Consider the following 18,947-nt stretch of genomic DNA (forward strand, 5'->3'; position numbering starts at 1 on the left):
AAATAAATTTTTATGTGCAATAATTTATTTCTGCCACAGATTATAGCCCAATAACAATTTTTTGTAAGTTTTGTAGCACCTCTCACTTTGTAAACAGAGTTTGTAGACAGATAGGACATGAATCGTTATAATTTGGCACCTCGAAGCGGCGTCCTTATTTTAAATAGCTAGAGGTCCTTCCTATTGTTTTGTTTGTCCATTTGTTCCAGGAGATTCATGTAAGCACCCCTTTGTTTCATTTTTTTGTAGTTGCCCCAATCCAATCCCCTTGCCATTCACTTATCCACGACCCAGCTACTCCAAATAAACCCTGAGTGCCGTTCGCATTAGCGAACGGATGATGAGCTGGCATTATCTCTCCTGATGCCAACCATAATGTAGCTTCGCCTTTTTTTTTAATTTCAAACTGTTTGTCCTTGTGTAGTGTAGTGTAATGTACAATTTTATGTTTATGACATTCTCGACAGATTGTTGAATAGGCCGAAATTGACGAAATGCCCCTGAAGATGCTCTAAGAAGCGAAAGTACTTGGGCAAGATTTAATTAATAAACTGTGCTCGATATCTGCCTTTCATTTGATCAAAGTTCATTTATTCGAGCATTCAACCTTATATCAATTTATATATTTATATAACAAATATTTATAAAAACCATTTTTCTATAAATATTTTTATACATTTGTTACCTGGTGTTTTAAAACGTATCTCCTACTATACACAATCAAATATCCTAACATATTTCAATATTTACTAATATGTCTTATTAGTACTATTCACTCACTAAATTATTTCATATATACTATAGTTTCAATAAAAAATGCCTATAGAAAGAGATTTTTCATTAAGGGTTAAGTTTAGAAAGAGCTGTACTTACTTCTTTTAAGTACCCCTTGACTTCCAACAACAGGTTACACATTGAGAAATTAGTCCAAGATAGGATGTCCCCACCATGTGACAAAGCCATGAAGGTATCGAATTTAAACAGAAGATCTAGCATTGTTTCTTTCATGCTCAAAACATCATCCTTTTTTTCATCCTAGTAGAATAAAATAATGTGTTTATATAAATATATACCTCAGTTCAATAGCGTAACAAGTCAAAAAAATTCAAATTTTAGTTATTTGCAATCATGGCATTCGTAATACATTAATACATATCTCTACCAATTTCAATACTGAAATAAGTCGAAATTCGTTTTTTAGTTCTTAGAGGGCGTAATCAATTTATGTAACAACTCAAAATTTATAAATGTTTTAGTTCAATAGTGTAACAACTTGACTTGTTACAGTATTGAACCCAATGAAGGATTATTCTTTCAGTGTTACATGCGGTTTCTTAATTGTTACATCTTTCTCTAAAAATGGGTGAATTTAAATTAACTAATATGAATAAAAAGCCTTTTGACCCCCGTGGTGCATTCATATTACATTTGGCAAAAACCAGCGTTCAAGAAATCAACGAAAATGCAGTGGTAAGAAAGTTTTTATGCAACATAACTAAACATAACCCGACTTTTTATAAATTATAAATTAAAGTTATAAATTATTATTCAAACACTAAGAATATAATAAAAGTGCACTGAAAAATATTTGAAATTGTAGGGAGAATCATCAAGACCACCTCCGGAACTAGTGGTAATGTAGTAATCGAAAAAATTATTAGAAATAATAATGTGGAGGCATCATTAAATTGTTTATCTAACAACCTGTTTGATTTAGAAGACAATAGTTTATTGCCCGATGATAATTTACAATAGACAAATACTACTAAATCTATAGAGGAAAGTAATCAGGTAAGTATTAGTTGTTTATTTTTGTAAATTAGAATAAAATTTACTATACGTAAGTTATTCTATTTTATCATGTGTTCTAGGATGGTGATACGAGTAGTATTGTTGAAGACAGTGACGACAGCCGATTATGATGTGAATGTCCCATTAATGTCTAGTAATTCAGAGGTAGACAGTGACCACAATATTGTAAATGTGAATTTATTACAAACTAAAAAATTTACCAGGAAAAGATTAAGTGATTCTGAAAACTGGGAAAAAATATCAAGAAAGAAAAACGAAATTTGGGAGAAGAGTATATCAATGCAGCAAATAAGAAAACTGAAAAAAGAAAAATGTTAACTTCATGCAACGATAAGTGCCGACCGAAATGTGCAACTGGGTTCAAGTGACAGGCAAAGAGGCTTCACTAACACATATTTCTGAAATAACGCCAATATACAGAACTACAAAAGAAGATGGTAATAGATCTAAAAATCTAAAATATATTTTCAGAGTCGAAGATAGCGAAGTATTCCAACATTGTAAAACTTTCTTTAAGAATACATTAGCCATCAACAATAGGACTATTTTTACAACAACTAAAAAGAAAGATAAGCAAGGCTGTTTATTAACTGATCAACGAGGAAGACGTGGGAAACAAAAAAGGATCAAAGAAGAAGTACTTCAAGGAATAAGAGACCACATCAATTCATTTCCTAAGAAGAAATCACATTACTGCCGAGATCCGACAGACAAAGAATATCTAGATGGAAGTCTGAACATTTCTACTATGTATCGCCTTTACGTGGAAAATTGCACGTTAAATAGTAAACAGGTTGCCAAAATTTCTAGGTATTCAAAAATATTGAATACGGAGACTCACATCGCTTTTCACATTCCCAAAAAAGACCAATGCGGCTTTATGTACTAGTTACACAAATGGAAATGATGAACAGAAAATGAACTGAGAAACAAATATGAAGAGCATTTAAGTGAGAAATATTTAAGCCGACAAGAAAAGATTCAAGATTTGCAATCAGGTGAAAACGTTCAAGTGTTGTGTTTCGATCTTCAAGCCGTTCTCCCTACTCCTTGTGGTGAAATTAGTAGTTTCTATTATAAACGGAGACTGTCCACAACTTTACCGTGTTTGACATAAAATCAACAATCGGATACTACTTTTCCTGGCATGAAGGAATTGCAAAGAGGGGGGCCAATTAAATTGGTAGCTGTATCTATAATTTTTTGAAAAGTGAAGCATGCAAAGGAGAACATGTCATTTTCTACTCTGATAACTGCGCAGGGCAAAATAAAAATGAATTTTTGGTTTGTATATTCCTGTTCTATGTGATGCATGTCAACAAAATCAAGACAATTACACACAAATTTTTAGAGAAAGGTCACACACAAAATGAAGGTGATAGCATGCATGCCACCATAGAAAGAGCGAAAAAGGCGTGTTATTAAAAGTTGTCCAATTTACGTCCCTGTACAATGGGCAAGTATGCAGCAAAAAAAACTGGAATTCGCAACAATGTGAATGAAATTTGCACTCAAAATATTTGTGATTTAAAGTCACTAAGTAGCGAAATGGGTAAAAATTTCAGTAAAAATACAGAAAAAGAAAAAGTTATTTGGAATGACCTAAAAATTATCAAAATAAAAAAAATGCACCCGAATATAATTTTTTATAAAACTTCTTGTGTACAAGATACTTTCAAGACTATCGACAATAAACGAAATAATAAAAAACTTAGGAATCAAGGACAAAATAAGGAAATCCAGCTAAAACCATCCTTCAAAAAAGCTCGTCAATCGATAAAGATAAAAAGAAAGATCTACTGAATCTTTGTAAGGAAAATGCTATTCGACAGGATTATTGGCCATTTTACGAATATTTGCCGGAAAAAGATGGAGTAGAGGAGGGGCCTGAGTCCGACCCTGAATAATTTGTATGTATTCAATTTTGTTTCAAATTAAAAGTTTAATTTTCTAATATATTTATATATATATATATATATATATATATATATATTAATTACTATTTAAATGGTAATAAGCCACAATTAAAGGTTAAAGTACGTTTATTGACGTTTCAATTTCCACTTCGGAAATCGTTCTCAAAATTTCCGAAGTGGAAATTGAAACGTCAATAAACGTAATTTAACCTTTAATTGTGGCTTATTCCCATTTAAATAGTAATTACTTTAAAATGCCACAACCAAATAAGATGAAAATGAACCTTATAACAGGATTAAAAGAACGTGTTTTAAAACTTTCTCATCCAGATTATCTGCAAGAAGATCTTCAATTGTTAAAAAATATTTTAATTGAAAACTCTTATCCTCCAGATATGCTACATGCTTTTTTCTAATATTGTTAATATAAATAACTTAACACCATTTTTTGCTAAATCTCAAAACATTGTATCTAACAATCAGAAATGGAAATTGGAAATGGCTACAATGGAAGCCCATAGGAAGGCGAAAAAAAAAGGAAGGCCCAGAACGAGATGGTTGGATGACGTGGAAGACGACCTGAAAACAATGAACATAAGACAATGGAGAAGAAGGGCACAAGAGAGATCTTAATGGAAGGACATAGCCAGACAGGCAAAGACCCATCCAGGGTTATGATGCCAAAAGAAGAAGAAGAAGAAGAACAATCAGAACATCTATTATCATTCACTACCTTTTATACCATCATTAACACCTAAATTAATACAAACACTAAAGGTTATTGACAATATAAAAATAGCAACAAAGAACATCAAAACTATTTCATCTTTATATTCCAAAACTAAATATCCTATAGACAAATTTGAAAAAACGAATGTAATATACAGCATTAGTTGTACTCAGTGTGAAGCTGAATATGTTGGTGAGACCGGAAGAAATCTTTCAAATCGCATTATTTCTCACAAAAGTGATTGCAGAATTAAAAAACCATCTTGTGCTTTGGCAGAGCATGTAATCGATAAAGACCATGTTATGGATTTTGATAACATTAAAATTTTATGTAGTGAAAGTAATAAATTCAAAAGGACTTTTTTGGAAATGGTTTGTATTAGCAAAAGTGATAATAATTTAAACAAAAGATCAGAAATTCAAAATCTAAGCAAAATTTATAATTATATTATTTCTTTATAATTTATGTATAAAACTTGTAAAATGTCACATTTTGGTTTAATTTTGCATATATCTGTTACATTTTTTTCAGACATCTATCAATGGTGAAAAACAACCTTAAAAATAAAAAACTGGAGAAAAAAAGCACGAAACAGATCAGAATGGAGAAGAATCCTGGAACAGGCCAAGATCCAAAAAGGGTTGTCGAGCCAGTGATGATGATGATCAATTGTGAATAAATCTTTTTTTTTTGTTACTAAACAAAAATGAATTTTTAAACAAAATTTTATTTTTGGCAATATAATTGTCAAAAGTAAAAATTTGAAGTTGGTATTTATGACATTGAGGCTTATTTGTAATTGGTCGCTACTTTAAAATATTTATAAATTCAATTATTTTTGTTAAGAAAATGTTTTCAAAATTATTAAAATTTCAGGGAAGAATTTATTAGATAAGGGCATTTTAGTATTAATTCTTTTTGAAATGTATTTGCAGCAATTTTATTAACCGAACTATCCAAAACATATATATATATATATATATATATATATATATATATATATATATATATATATATATATATATTAAATATATATATATGTTAAATTTGGAACTAGATTTTATTATTACATTTAAATCAACGTTTCGGCAGGTAATCCTTACCCTTGTCAAGATTTTAAAATTTAAAATGTACAAAATTGAGAACAAGATATTATTGTAAAACATATAAAAACTTACCAACACGTTAAGCGAGATAGTAACATTAATGAACGAATAGAGAGTAGATATTGAAATCTGGCGTCTCATTGCTTACTGTCATTAATATGTTATTAAGTTTACATGAGCGTATCTTTGGTGTTGTTGTCGAAAGAGGCAAAGTGAAGATATTTGATTCTAACGCCACCTGCTAACGTATCAACAAAGCATGCGGTGTTTACTTCTGACAGACCTTTCAAATTCAGACGAAATATTAAATAAAATATATGAAATATAGTTAAATGATAGTAAATTTAATTACTATATAAAGTAAATATGATGTTCAAAAATAATAATTGTATTTATATAAAATTATTTTAAAATGAGATGTGTCATAAATTGGATACATAATTGGATGACATTTTTATGACTTTTAAATTTTGACAATCGTTACGAATTGAATATTTTATTGAAAGATATTACTTTAATTTTTTTACTTCTCATTTAATGTGTGTATTTTGTTAGTTATTCTTCATGGAGTTTTTAATTTAAAGCTGCTTAGAGTAAATACATGATGAGTAGAAACAAATTGATTGAGAGTAGTGAATCGATCTGAAGAACCACTATTCCGTGACGCTTTCTCGTAGCGTTAATACCGTAATGCTCGCCTTAGCATTTTACTATAGAGAAAAAAGTAATACAACGCCAATATAGAAGCTTCGTTTCAAAAAGAATATAAGATATTTTAAATACAACTCACCCCAGGTGTTGGTGTGATTTTGGATCCGTACGTTAATATTTGCCTCACATCATCAAAGTTAGAACAATCGACGTTAGTGCAGCATTGTAAGTTAAACTGAACGTCGTTTATGGAGTCCATCAACTTTAATAAATCTTTGATGTCCCCGGTACTGCATTTTGATTTATCAACAATCAACTGAGCCTTTGCTTTAAGAATTATGGAAGGATCAATATTGAATGTTTTTGCAAATTGTTCTGCTTCTTCAAACCTGTTAAAAAATGGAGATGGTAATTTATTTGAGTTCAGGAAAATAAGTAAAAAGAGCTATATTGGGGACTTTAAGTGAACATACTGATCACTACTCGAAGCAAGGACGTTAGTGTCCTGAGAAAGATACCAGACTACTGAGTAGGTCAGTTTGTTAACTACATTGTAAGTTTATAAAAAAATTAGCGTTATTTAAGAGATCCAATTTGTTGAAAAAGCTAGATTGGAAGATTGTGAGAAGAATGATTGAAAAGTGATTTTTCGAGAGATGCATACAAATTACAAAAAACTATAAATCTTTAAATCCTCCTCCAAGTCTTGTGAAGATCTGGAAACACCTGTCGCTTTCGCCACCGAGAAAAGATACCGGGAATTTCATCCATAATCAGGTTGAACAATAGAGGACTCAGGGAATCTCCCTGTCTTATCCCATTGCCAGCTTCAATAGGGTCGATTAGTTCTTCTTCTACTTTTACTTTTATTGTGTTGTTTTGGTAGATATTTTTGATCGTATTGATTATTCCTAGAGGTATCTCTCTAGCGTACAGTAAGTGGATAACGTCTTTTAATTTGATCCGGTCAAATGGCTTCGTAAGGTCCACGAAACATAGATATGCCGGTTTGTTGTATTCTAATGATTTCTCTTGCACTTGCCTCATTATAAATATAGCGTCAGTGCATGATCTTCCCGACCTAAAGCCCTGTTGTTCTTCTGCTAGTGTTATAATTTCATTCACTTTATTTGTCATCACTTTGCTTGTGAATTTTAGTGTTATGTTTAATAAATTAATTCCTCTGTAATTTTCCGGGTCCGATTTGTCTCCCTTTTTGAAGAGAGGTATTAGGATGCTTGATCTCCATTCTTGAGGAATTCTGTTTGGCTCTATTATTTTTTGGATTAGTTTTAATAGTTGTTTGGTCAGATCTGGTCGTCCGTACTATAGGAGTTCGTTCGGTATTCTGTCCTCTCCTGGTGATTTTCTATTTTTTAATTTCCTTAATGCTTCCTTTACCTCTTCCTTCTCCATATTTATTTCTTCCTTTGTCGTCATCTCTGGTGTTGGTGGTTCATGTGGTGATTCTGTTACTGCGTTAATTATGTTATTTTTGAGTTTTTCCCAGCTTTCCTCGATGTTATCGTTTTTTAATATTTCATTCCCAGCGATCTTCTCTGATATTCTTTTCCGTGTTCCGTGGATTCCGTATTTAGTCCTTCGACTTTGATTTTTGTTTGTGTTGGAGCCGCTCTCTTGGGTGGGAAGTATTTCAGGATAATTGTTATCTTACATAATACTAGGCTATGGTCGCTACCTATATCTGCTAAGTTAAGGCACCTTACGTCGATTATTTTCGTTGGTTATAACATAATCTATTATAGATCTTTGTCCACGGGTGTTATTAAATGTATATTTGTGTTGGTCTTTGTGGTCAAAAAATGTGTTGTTTATTCTTAGTTCGTTATTCGTGCAGAAGTTGATCATCTGTATTTTATGTTACTGGTAGTTATTAAGGAATAGTTCGTATAATCTTTCATAATAGATCATAATATATGTACGTTTAAATAAGTCGGTGTAAATAATTCGAACAGTTAGTTCTATTTTCGTTAAAAAAAATTTTAGCTCCGTCTCCCTAATGATTTCATCGATACAGGCCACCGGTGTAAATATTACAGTTCGGAATACTGTAAAGTGATCAGTAGACCCAATAAAACTTCTTAAACAAGAAAATACCATTTGTAGATAAATTTACGAAAGACAAGTACTACCGTTTTCATTTAAAAAATTCAAATAAAAATCAGAAAAAGAGCAAAAAATAATACCATACCTTCTTCGTTTAACCAGTCTCATAAGCCTTGATTCCGGATCAGTTTCATACACAGTTTGTAAACGCAACTCTTTGATTCTGTCTTCTGAGGTTACTTTGGATGCGAATACAATATCGTTTTTGGTAAAATCCATCTGGATGAGATAAACAGGAAAGCATATACGTAATGAAAAAATTTGGCTGAAATCTAAAACAATACGCAGTTAGAAACTTCAATATTATTAAAATCTAGGGGGAAGAAGATTTTTGGATATAGGTGAGTAATTAGAAAAACAGGTTGCTAATGTAAGCACTTATTTTCAGAACCAGGCTGGCTATGGACGACATTCCAATGAAGTTAGCTAAGACTGTAGAATTTTTTTGGCCAATACTGTTTAAAGTTTTAATTTGCGTATTTCAGATTCTATTCTGTATAAGGTTTTAATTCGGCGTCTTACACTTATATATTCGAAAGAGAGTTTTTCATAAAAAATCGAATAACATTTCAAAATCTTCGAAGAAAAACACTTTAGTGTCTCTTCGAATACAATAAAAAAAATTTAAATTTTTAGCCCAAATTGCCTTGGGTAAATCGCTTTCTCTGTAAGAACAGCGTCTCAAAAGCGCCGATCAAGCTACAGTTTATTTCAAATCGAGTGGCGAGCCCTTCCACGAAATAGTTAATCGCGCAGACAATAGAATATCTATGATCAGACCCATGCAGTTGCGTTGCAATATTAAACAAATTAAATTATTTGAAATCGCACTAATTACAAAATTATTACTCACTTAAATAATAAACGGAATTTGATTGTACACAGATTGTTTTATAGATACCAAACTTTTTGTTTGTTATAATACCATCTTTAATAATTGATACTCTATAAAGTTTGGTAAAAGTTAATTTCTAATTTAGTATCAGTAACCTTACGACCGTAATTATAAAGTCATTATTAATGACTCCTTAACGACTCGTTAAGGACATACAAAGAACTGATAAGAATTATTTCCGAGAATTTCTAGTCACTGGATTTCAAACGATTTCGTAATTTAGTATCATTATGTTGTTGAGTCTCAACAAGAAAGGTGCTACCACGCGTATTAGAACTATTTTGTAGAATGGAGATGGTTAAGTGTAGTACGAGTAAACAGATCAGATTGAGACCAGAATCCAAAGGAATAGTTTACAATGTATTTAAATATATGCAAACACTATTTCCTGAAGGTAATCGAACCAGTATTAAATAACTTATAAGTGAAGCTATTGGAGTATCTTTACGTACAGTAGAAAGGATCATTCAACAAGCGAGTATGTTAACAAACGCAGAGTCAAATAATACACTAAAATTTCCAGCTACAACACTTGCTAAAAAGAAAGCAACCGTGACAGACTTGAGGGAGTATGACAAACAGTTCATTAGAAATACCATTCATCGTTTTCATGAGACTGAACGTTGTCGTGTATCATTGGAGCTTTTGCAGAAAAGGCTTGTGTACGAGTGGACTGGAAGTGAGAGTTCTCTCTACAGAATTGTGAAAGAATAGGGATTTAAATGGAAGAAAACGAAAGATAATCGACGTTTATTAATTGAACGGAATGATATTCATGCTCTAATATATATTTGGACAAAATTAAATATTACAGAAGCGAAGGTAAGTCAATTGTATATGTCTATGAAATCTATATACATGCAGGACACATTACGCCAAATAGCTGGACAGACGACGGTGGGAAAGGATTGTTCAAAAACATTCCAAAATGTGGTGGAGAGATGGGTTTCATATAGAATGCCCTTTTGATTTTTAGGTCAGGAGCTAAGACATGAGATTATCATGATGATATGAATTCAGAAAATTATGAAAAATGGATGAAAGAACAGTTAATCCCAAATTTGCCTGTTGGATCTGTTGTTGTTACTGATAATGCGTCATATCATAATAACGACATCAAAAAATGGATATGATATCTTAGTTGACAGAAAAAAATTTACCATTTGTAACGTCAATGTTAAAACCGGAATTGTATGAAATCATCAAACGACACAAACAAGATCATATTCAATATAAATTTGACAAAGTGCTGCAAGAATGTGGACATTTTTTTTAAAACTCCCGCCATATCATCCAGACTTGAATCCTATAGAAATATATGTATGTGATATATTATAATAATATGTATTAAAATGTAGTACAATATTGCCAAAAATATAATCTAATATCATTGTTTAATAAATTGTGTGTACCTATCTTTAACAATTTGTTTTAAATCATAAGTATTTATTGGAACGCCACTGCTTTGTTTGGTGAGACTTTACTGTTCCTAGAAATTTCCGCCACTACAGTTGAAACATACTCTATTAAATGCTAGGCTAGAGTGGAACACTCTTAGGCCGTGGGGGAATTTTTACCGCTGAGATTACGGTGATATGTGAGAAATATAATAATTATTCCCGGGAATATGAGATCTTGAGGGGATCAAGTGGCGGTCCGCTAGCCAGGCGGTGCGTGCTTGTACCAACCCAGTACGGGCAATGTTTGGGCGTTTAAAAGCATCTTTGGATATTAAATATATCTTTTGCAGTAGTTGTTAATATTAATTGTTAAGAAAATAGTATGAACTAAAGAACTATGTAGCAAACCAGCAAGATAAAAAAGTTAAAGTTAGTGCAGATTGGTTCATCTTTATTGGTGGTAAAAGCACAAATTCACCGTAAGTTGTTACCTTTGTTTATAACCTGCCACGGCATTTGGCAGTTTCTATTACAACGCTGAATATTTTCTGATGGAGAACAGTGCAAAAGGAAATGTATCTGTCATTATTTTTATTTTTTTCTTCTACATGTACCTAGTTCAGTGCAGTGTTAGTGTTTTTTTTTTTTGAAAGAGAAAACTTTAAATTTTGTTTTTGCTTACCTTTTTTATGAAATTTAAAATAACACTAAAACATAAGCATACTATAAAATAGAAAATTTACCTGATTCTAATAACTGGAGGAATATTTCGCCTGTTTCATTTGGTTTTGTCACTGCTAATATTTGTGATTTGCTTCCGTTCATGACCAACATATCATCGATAAGGAAATCATACTCAATGTAGAAGGTTATTAAAGTGAGCGGACACAATCTAAAGAGATTGCCGTCAAAATCAAGCGAGAGCAGCATGCTAAAATAAACTTTTATGTTTAGTCATCAAATTACGAAGTTTGATTTCTATAGTCTATCCTTTACCTAGTTCCAATCTTGGTCTGACTTTAAATTTATATTTAACACATTAACCGCCTTGTTAATTTTTTTTTATTTCAGGCTCCATGTCTTTTTGTATTAAATTATTCAAAAAATGCACTATAATAATGCTAATTTAAAATTAACTCTTAAAAAAATGTTTTTTTCTTTATTTTCGGTTTAACTCACGGTGCGTTAACGCCAACATATGCGTTGCAGATGATTCAAACTTCACGGTAACCGTACAGGTCATTTATTACAGTAACAGCTTGTCATTTATTTTGTATAAAGATATCATTACGGTCAAAGTGTTCTTCGAATCTGTAACGTATTGACCTTTTTATCTGTTACTATGGCGAAAAAATGTAATACTTTCAAATTACAACAACAGTATTTGCAAAAAATATATGATAAGATCATCGATATTAGTGATGAGGAAGTAGGTGATGCCTTCGAAAGTGACAATTCTGAAGATGATTATATTTCGGCTTGGTCAGACTCGGAAGATTGTGAAAAAGAAAGACCGATTGCAAAAAAGTTAAAACGTAAAAGTGCAGAACAATCTACAAGCCACGTAAAAATGGAATTTTCTAATGCATTTCAACATCTGATCCAGGTGGCTTCGAGTGGAAGCCAATTCATACGCAATAGATGATTAAGCTTTGCCACAATAGTAGTGTTATTTTTGATGCTAAAACCTGTGTCAGTTGAGTTCAGTAGCTGGGATAGGGGGTTCATCGCTAGACAAAACCACAGTGGGCTCAACGAGTCTCCTTGAAATAGGCTCCGGTTGATTGCAATATTTTCAGTTTCGATACTGTTTTCCCCAGGTATTTGAAGGTGAATTTGTGTCTTCCAATCTGACATTATATGTTTTAAGTAACAAGTATTATTATTACCAATTCGACTTAAAAAATTGTTTCGAGGAAGGATTATTTAATCCAAGTCTACGTACTTAGACAGTTCCAACGTCTGGCCCGCTACTTGTGTTGTAGAAAGGAGACAAATCACAACACTTTCGGCTGATTAAAGTCAATGGTTTTTAACAACGTGACAATGGACGAAACATGGTTACACCATTACAATTCAGTGACAAAAATTTAGAGCAAGTGGAAGCTTGGTCATGCTGTCACGTTAGTTCAGAACTGTGGCGTTAGCCAACAAGATTATGGCCTCGGTATGCTGGAATGCGCAGGTTACTAAATAACCTAAATAATGTGTTTCCCAGCAGATGCTTTGGAAGGTGTAGCTCTATCGATCGCACGATCACCCGAAATGAATCATTCATTAAAGACCCAAAAGGAAATGGTTGCCGCTGTGGAAAAATATTGAAAAAAATTGAGTATAGGCATTTGGAAATATTAAGCTCTGATAGCAAAAAAAAAAGAAAAATATTTCCAAATGTCATAAAATAATTTACGACATCGGTATTGTTACGTAAAAATATTAGTCATATTAAAAACTTGTAAACATGTTGTTTATTCACTAATATGTTCTAGATTCTACGACCCTTCGACTAGCTGGCAGAAATTCCAAGTAATAAAAACCGGTCCATTCGAACGTTCCAGAAATAGGTTGAATGAAAAACCAGCCCGTGCATTCGAGGCAAAGCAGGTCAACATCCATGGGGTTCGAGAAACGGCTGTTTTCGTATAAATATAACGGAACTTTCATTGTGAAAACAGTTAATATCTGAAGATAGTGCGCCGCGTTTTTAAATTGTAACGCACGTATCATAATAAATTAATTGTAAAAATAAATTAGTACAAATAAAGACTTTAATAAATTTGTGAGTGTTATAAATAGAACCTTTAATAAATAAATAATAAATAAATTCGAATTAATAAAAACATTACCGTATCAATCTATAACAAAGATTGTTGTTTATCAAAATAAAAAATATTATACTTACTTATCCAGGCTAAAAAAGTTTTTCACTTTAAAAGCATCATGGAAAATTACCTCCTTCGTTTCTATATTCAAAATGTAACATGAAGAGCCATTGAGACTAAGCAAGGGATAGGAATAATCCGATACATTTACTTTGCATTTTAAATTGATAATTTCTTCTGTAGTGACATCAAATCCAGTATCGTTAGTCTTAACGATGAATCTAAAACAAGTTACATATGAACTCAACTTGAGATTTCTTTACAAAAAGCTACGAATTTTGAAATATGTAAAGTCAATATGACGTACAGCATAAGCCATTTATGAGGAAGTTGTAGCCGATTGTGCAAATGACGTATTTGGCCTCGAATTGCAGGATTCTTTCCACCGTCGCACAGAGTGGTATTTTACATAAAAAGTTGGCCAAAAATGGGCATTAATTGGAAACATAACAAGACCCCCTCTACAGAAGAAACGTTGAACAATATAAGAGAAAAACAATACAATATAGAACTACTCCAAGAACAATCAATACAAGAACTATAAAAACAACGTCAAGACCAAGAATTAATAGAAAAACTATACAGAAAATGGTTGATAATGAAAATGGAAAATGTAATTTAAATGAAATTGAAATAACAGATAGGGAAACGAGAACGACCATAAAAACAATCAAAAATAAGAAAGCACCGGGATCTGGAGGCATCTCACCTGAGCTTATAAAGTACGGCTCAAAAAAATTATACCGGATGATAAAAGGGATATTTCAGAAAACCATAAATGGAGAACAGCTCCCAAACAAATGGACGGAGGCATATGACATCTATTTTTAAGAAAGGAGATAGAAAACGATGCGAAAACTACAGAGGAATAAGCGTAATATCATCAATAGGAAGATTATATGGAAAGATACTGTGAGAAAAGATAGAGCAAGCGATAAAAGGCAAAATCGGGAAGGATCCGGCAGGAAGATCATGCATAGACCACATATACACACTGTAACAACTGTTGGAAAAGCAAAAAGCAAAAAATAGTGATATAAATGACTCTGTACCAAGGTCAGAACTATGGGAGACGATGAACAAATTAGAAATACAGATGGAACTCATAGAAGCTACAAAAGCTTTGTACAAAGAAAATAAAGTATCCATTAAAATGAGAACAAGAATCATAGGAGACTTCACCACAACAAAAGGGCTCCTGCAGGGTTCTTCCACATCTCCAATCCTATTCAAAATCTACTTAGAGAAAGCCTACATGGAAAAGAAAATGCGAAGGCATGGGAGCACCGGTACGAAACGAATACCTATATACGTTAAGCTTTGCAGGCGATTAAGTAGTGATTGCACAAGACCATGAAGACCTCAGTTACACGATGAAGAAACTACAAGAAGAATATACCAAGGCTGGTCTAGATATTAACCCCGCGAAAACAGAGTATCTATCTACAAGTGAAGAAGACATAGAAGATCTACAGATTGACGACAACGTAACAATCAAAGGAAAGGATAAATTCAAATACTTGGGGTTTATAATCACGAAAAGGGCAACAACAGAGGAAGAAATTAAGCAAAGGTTACGACAAATAAGAACAGCAATCCGACAACTTAACTCAGTATGGTGGGATAGACACCTAAATATGAAGACAAAAACACAGATTTATAAAACATTAGTGCGAAATATGCTTGTGCTTTGTGCTCAAAGGTATTTGCTACTAGTTTCCGTGCTAATTCCTCTTGATATTTCTCTTTATTACGGCAGACATCCTAGCCAGTAATAAAGAGAAATATCAAGAGGAATTAGCACGGAAACTAGTAGCAAATACCTTTGAGCACAAGAATATAGATGAACTAGCTGAGAAAATAACTAAAGACATACAAACAGTCACTAAGAAACTTTGTTGCAGAATAAGAAAACAAAAAGAAGCTAAACTAAAACCCGAGACTCTAGAACAGATAGAGAAAAGAAGAAGAACGAACAGAGATAACCCGGACTATAAAGCGCTCAACAGAAGTGTTAAGAAAAATATTCGAAAAGACCTCAGAGCTTATAGAACAAACCAGATTCTTGAAACCATAGAGAACAATAAGAACATGAAAGTACTAAAAACATGTAAATCCGCTGGCAGGAATAAAATCATAAAGATAAAAGACGACCGTGGAACATTGTGCTCGCATAAGGAAGAGATCGTTAGAGAAATCCGAAAATTTTACATGAAGCTGTATACTTCTACTATTCCGAACCCCGGTATACCAACAAAACATATCTTAAATGTGGGCTCAGAGGATCTCCCTGAAATAATAACATCAGAAATTAGAGCCGCCCTAAAACAAATGAAAAATGGGAAAACACCAGGAGAAGATAAAATTACTTCAGAGATGCTAAAAATGGGAGGCACTGCATTAGAAGAGGCAATGAGAGCATTACTGAATAAATGCCTATTGGAAGGACAAATACCAAAAGCATGGAAAAATGCGGAAGTCATTCTACTCCATAAAAAAGGAGACACCGCAAATATAGAAAACTACCGACCAATAAGCTTGTTGTCACACCTTTACAAACTACTAACCCGAATAATAACAAATAGATTGACAGCTAAGCTAGATGCATACCAACCGGTGGAGCAAGCAGGCTTTCGTAAGGGTTTTAGCACTATCGATCACTTGCAAACAATCCGGACAGTTATTGAAAAAACAATAGAGTACAACATACCACTACATCTGGCATTTGTCGACTATCACAAAGCATTCGACAGTATCGAGAAATGGGCTTTCTTAACAGCACTGGACGACGCCAGAGTAGATTCAAGATATGCTGCCCTCCTTAAGAATATATACGATGATGCTACTTTTCACGTAAAAATAGATGATGATCTGGAAACTATGAAAATAGACCTTGGCAAAGGCGTGAGACAGGGTGACACCATCTCACCCAAGTTATTTACTTTGGCATTAGAAAATGTCTTCAAAAAACTAAATTGGGTCGAAAAGGGATTAAAAATAGATGGAGTATATCTTAACTATTTGCGTTTCGCAGACGACATAGTACTAATAAGCACAGATATCCATGAACTAAAATCAATGCTACAAGATTTAAATCACAAATCGAATCAAATAGGATTAAAAATGAATCTCGACAAAACAAAGATATTAAGCAACAGCCTAGAAAACATCACGATAGATAACATCAATGTAGAAAAGGTAGAACAATATATATATCTAGGACATGCAATTAAAAACGAAAAGGAAAATCAAACCCTAGAAATTAAAAGAAGGACACAATTATCATGGGCTGCTTTTGGGAAGTTGAGCTTCATTTTAAAAGACAGAAAAATGCCAATACACTTAAAACGAAAAACCTATGACACTTGTATACTACCAGTTGCAACTTATGGATTGGAAACTATGGCAATAACAAGAAAAATGGCAGAACAATTAAGAGTAACTCAACGGGCCATGGAGAGGGCCATGTTAAATATAAGCCTCAGAGACAAAATTCCTAACACCGAAATACGTCGAAGAACTAAAGTAACCGACATCATGGAAAAAATAGCGACATTGAGATGGCAATGGGTAGCACATGTAGCAAGACAAGACACCAACAGATGGTCTCATAAAGTGACATTCTGGAGACCTCGAGAAACAAAAAGAAGCGTGGGAAGACCCAAAAAGAGATGGATAGACGATATAACAGCTGTAGCTGGAAAGCAGTGGATGAGAATTGCAAAAGATAGGGAAGCGTGGAAACAATTGGAGGAGGCCTATGTCCAACAATGGATGAATGAAGGCTGAAGAAGAAGAAGAAGAAGTGCGAAATATTATGACATATGGAGCTGAAAATTGGATCATAAATAAAAAAAACAGCAGTAAGATAGTAGCAACTGAGATACTTGTTACTCCAATCTTGTTACTCTGCGAAGATGCTGCAGAGTAACAAGAATGGATAGGAGAAGTAATGACGAAATAAAACAAAGAACATCAATAGAAACAGACATACTAACATATGTCTGTACGTAGGCATTCAATAAAATGTTCCACCTATTTCTATCTTGAGTTAAAAACCTATCTTAGAAATGAGAATTACTGTAGCGATGAAACCAAGTTTTCATTCGTTCGTTCGTTCGTTCCGGGAGCATTGTCAGATAGTGGTAGTTTTAAAGGGTAGACGGGTGTATGACTGACAATCTTTAGTGTAGTGTAGCTACCAGGAGTACCCATATCAGGAGGCATATCAATTGAATTCAGTACTGCCAGGAACATCTTCCTTGCCGTTGGTGAAGATTTGTACACACAAAAAAAGTCAATAATACATAGTTAAGACACTATACCTGAAAATCGATCCATTTGGGTACACTATTAGGAAACATGCGTTGATTTCATCGTCTTCGGAGCAATCGATCGGATGTATCCTCTGTGGAGCCAAATTTTCACATATACTCCTAAAAATAATACTTTTATATATTTTTTATTAATAATTGAAGACATGAGATGATAAAGGTGCCATGTCCACTTTTTCAGATATTGAGTAATTGAAGGAAACGCGTTTTCACTTATATATTTTTTTTAATAAATTTTATAAAAATTACCAATATCTTATTAGATTAGAATCGTTTTGTACATTTTTATATAATATTTTTTGTTTTTCTAGAATTTAAACTTTTTTAGTAATTTTAATTTTAATGGACATAGCACCTTAATCAATCAACATTTTATGCAGATGTTGGTATAAACTTGAGTAGAGAAAGGTGTTATGTCACCTATGTTGTATTTAAATTTTAAAAAAATAATAAAAAAAAACTATTAAATAATCTGGAAATTAAATTTTATTTGCAGATTAACAAAAGCAAAGTAAGATACATTAAAAATTTATGAACAAAGACACAGAAACATTTAAATTTAACATGAATTACGTTTTTTCTTAGGGTTTTTCAAACATTCTTCTAAAACAATATCATAATACCATTTATACTCTGCTGGAATAAACGTAAGTTGATCTTGTAGATTTGAAATTTTTTCAGAAGTCAAACCACCGCATTTAGGTAACTTTTGTAAAACAACTTGATTACTTTGTACTATCAGTTCTCTTTTTTTTGTAAGTCGACTTCCATAAATGGGGTAAACGGATCTAAACTAGTTTTGTAAAAGTATTTTCCAAAACAACTTACTCTTAGCCATTTCACTTTATCTGGAAAATTTATTTTTTGGTCAAGACTATTAGTGAGTCTTTTGTTTAAATGAAGTTTTGCAGGTAGAGTTTCAAAGCAATAAAAAAAATGTTCCATGTTAAGGCATACACTTTGTTTCGCAGATTTAATAATTTCCCGATATTGGTCTGGTATATAAATATTCTGATGTTTTCTAAGAACCTTTTCTATTCTTCCAAAGTCTCTGTCAGAGTCAAGGTAACTGTGACCAACTTCGGGAAATTTAT

The 18,947-nt window shown here is 32.6% G+C and overlaps 1 protein-coding gene across 3 annotated transcripts in view; it reads right to left on the reverse strand.

Annotated features, from left to right (window-relative positions):
- The window catches only part of rod (kinetochore component rough deal), a 157,706-nt gene that overhangs the window by 128,660 nt on the left and 10,099 nt on the right, over window positions 1-18,947 (reverse strand). For all 3 annotated transcript variants that reach the window (XM_072531606.1, XM_072531605.1, XM_072531607.1), the window contains 6 exons: window positions 17,845-17,955; window positions 13,540-13,740; window positions 11,381-11,568; window positions 8,428-8,614; window positions 6,355-6,604; window positions 874-1,035 (listed from right to left, as the gene is read on the reverse strand). In XM_072531606.1, the coding sequence (XP_072387707.1) occupies window positions 874-1,035; window positions 6,355-6,604; window positions 8,428-8,614; window positions 11,381-11,568; window positions 13,540-13,740; window positions 17,845-17,955 (1,099 nt within the window). The remainder of the gene's footprint in view (window positions 1-873; window positions 1,036-6,354; window positions 6,605-8,427; window positions 8,615-11,380; window positions 11,569-13,539; window positions 13,741-17,844; window positions 17,956-18,947) is intronic.

The sequence above is a fragment of the Diabrotica undecimpunctata genome, chromosome 5, assembly GCF_040954645.1.
Source record: "Diabrotica undecimpunctata isolate CICGRU chromosome 5, icDiaUnde3, whole genome shotgun sequence".
Taxonomy (NCBI): domain Eukaryota; kingdom Metazoa; phylum Arthropoda; class Insecta; order Coleoptera; family Chrysomelidae; genus Diabrotica; species Diabrotica undecimpunctata.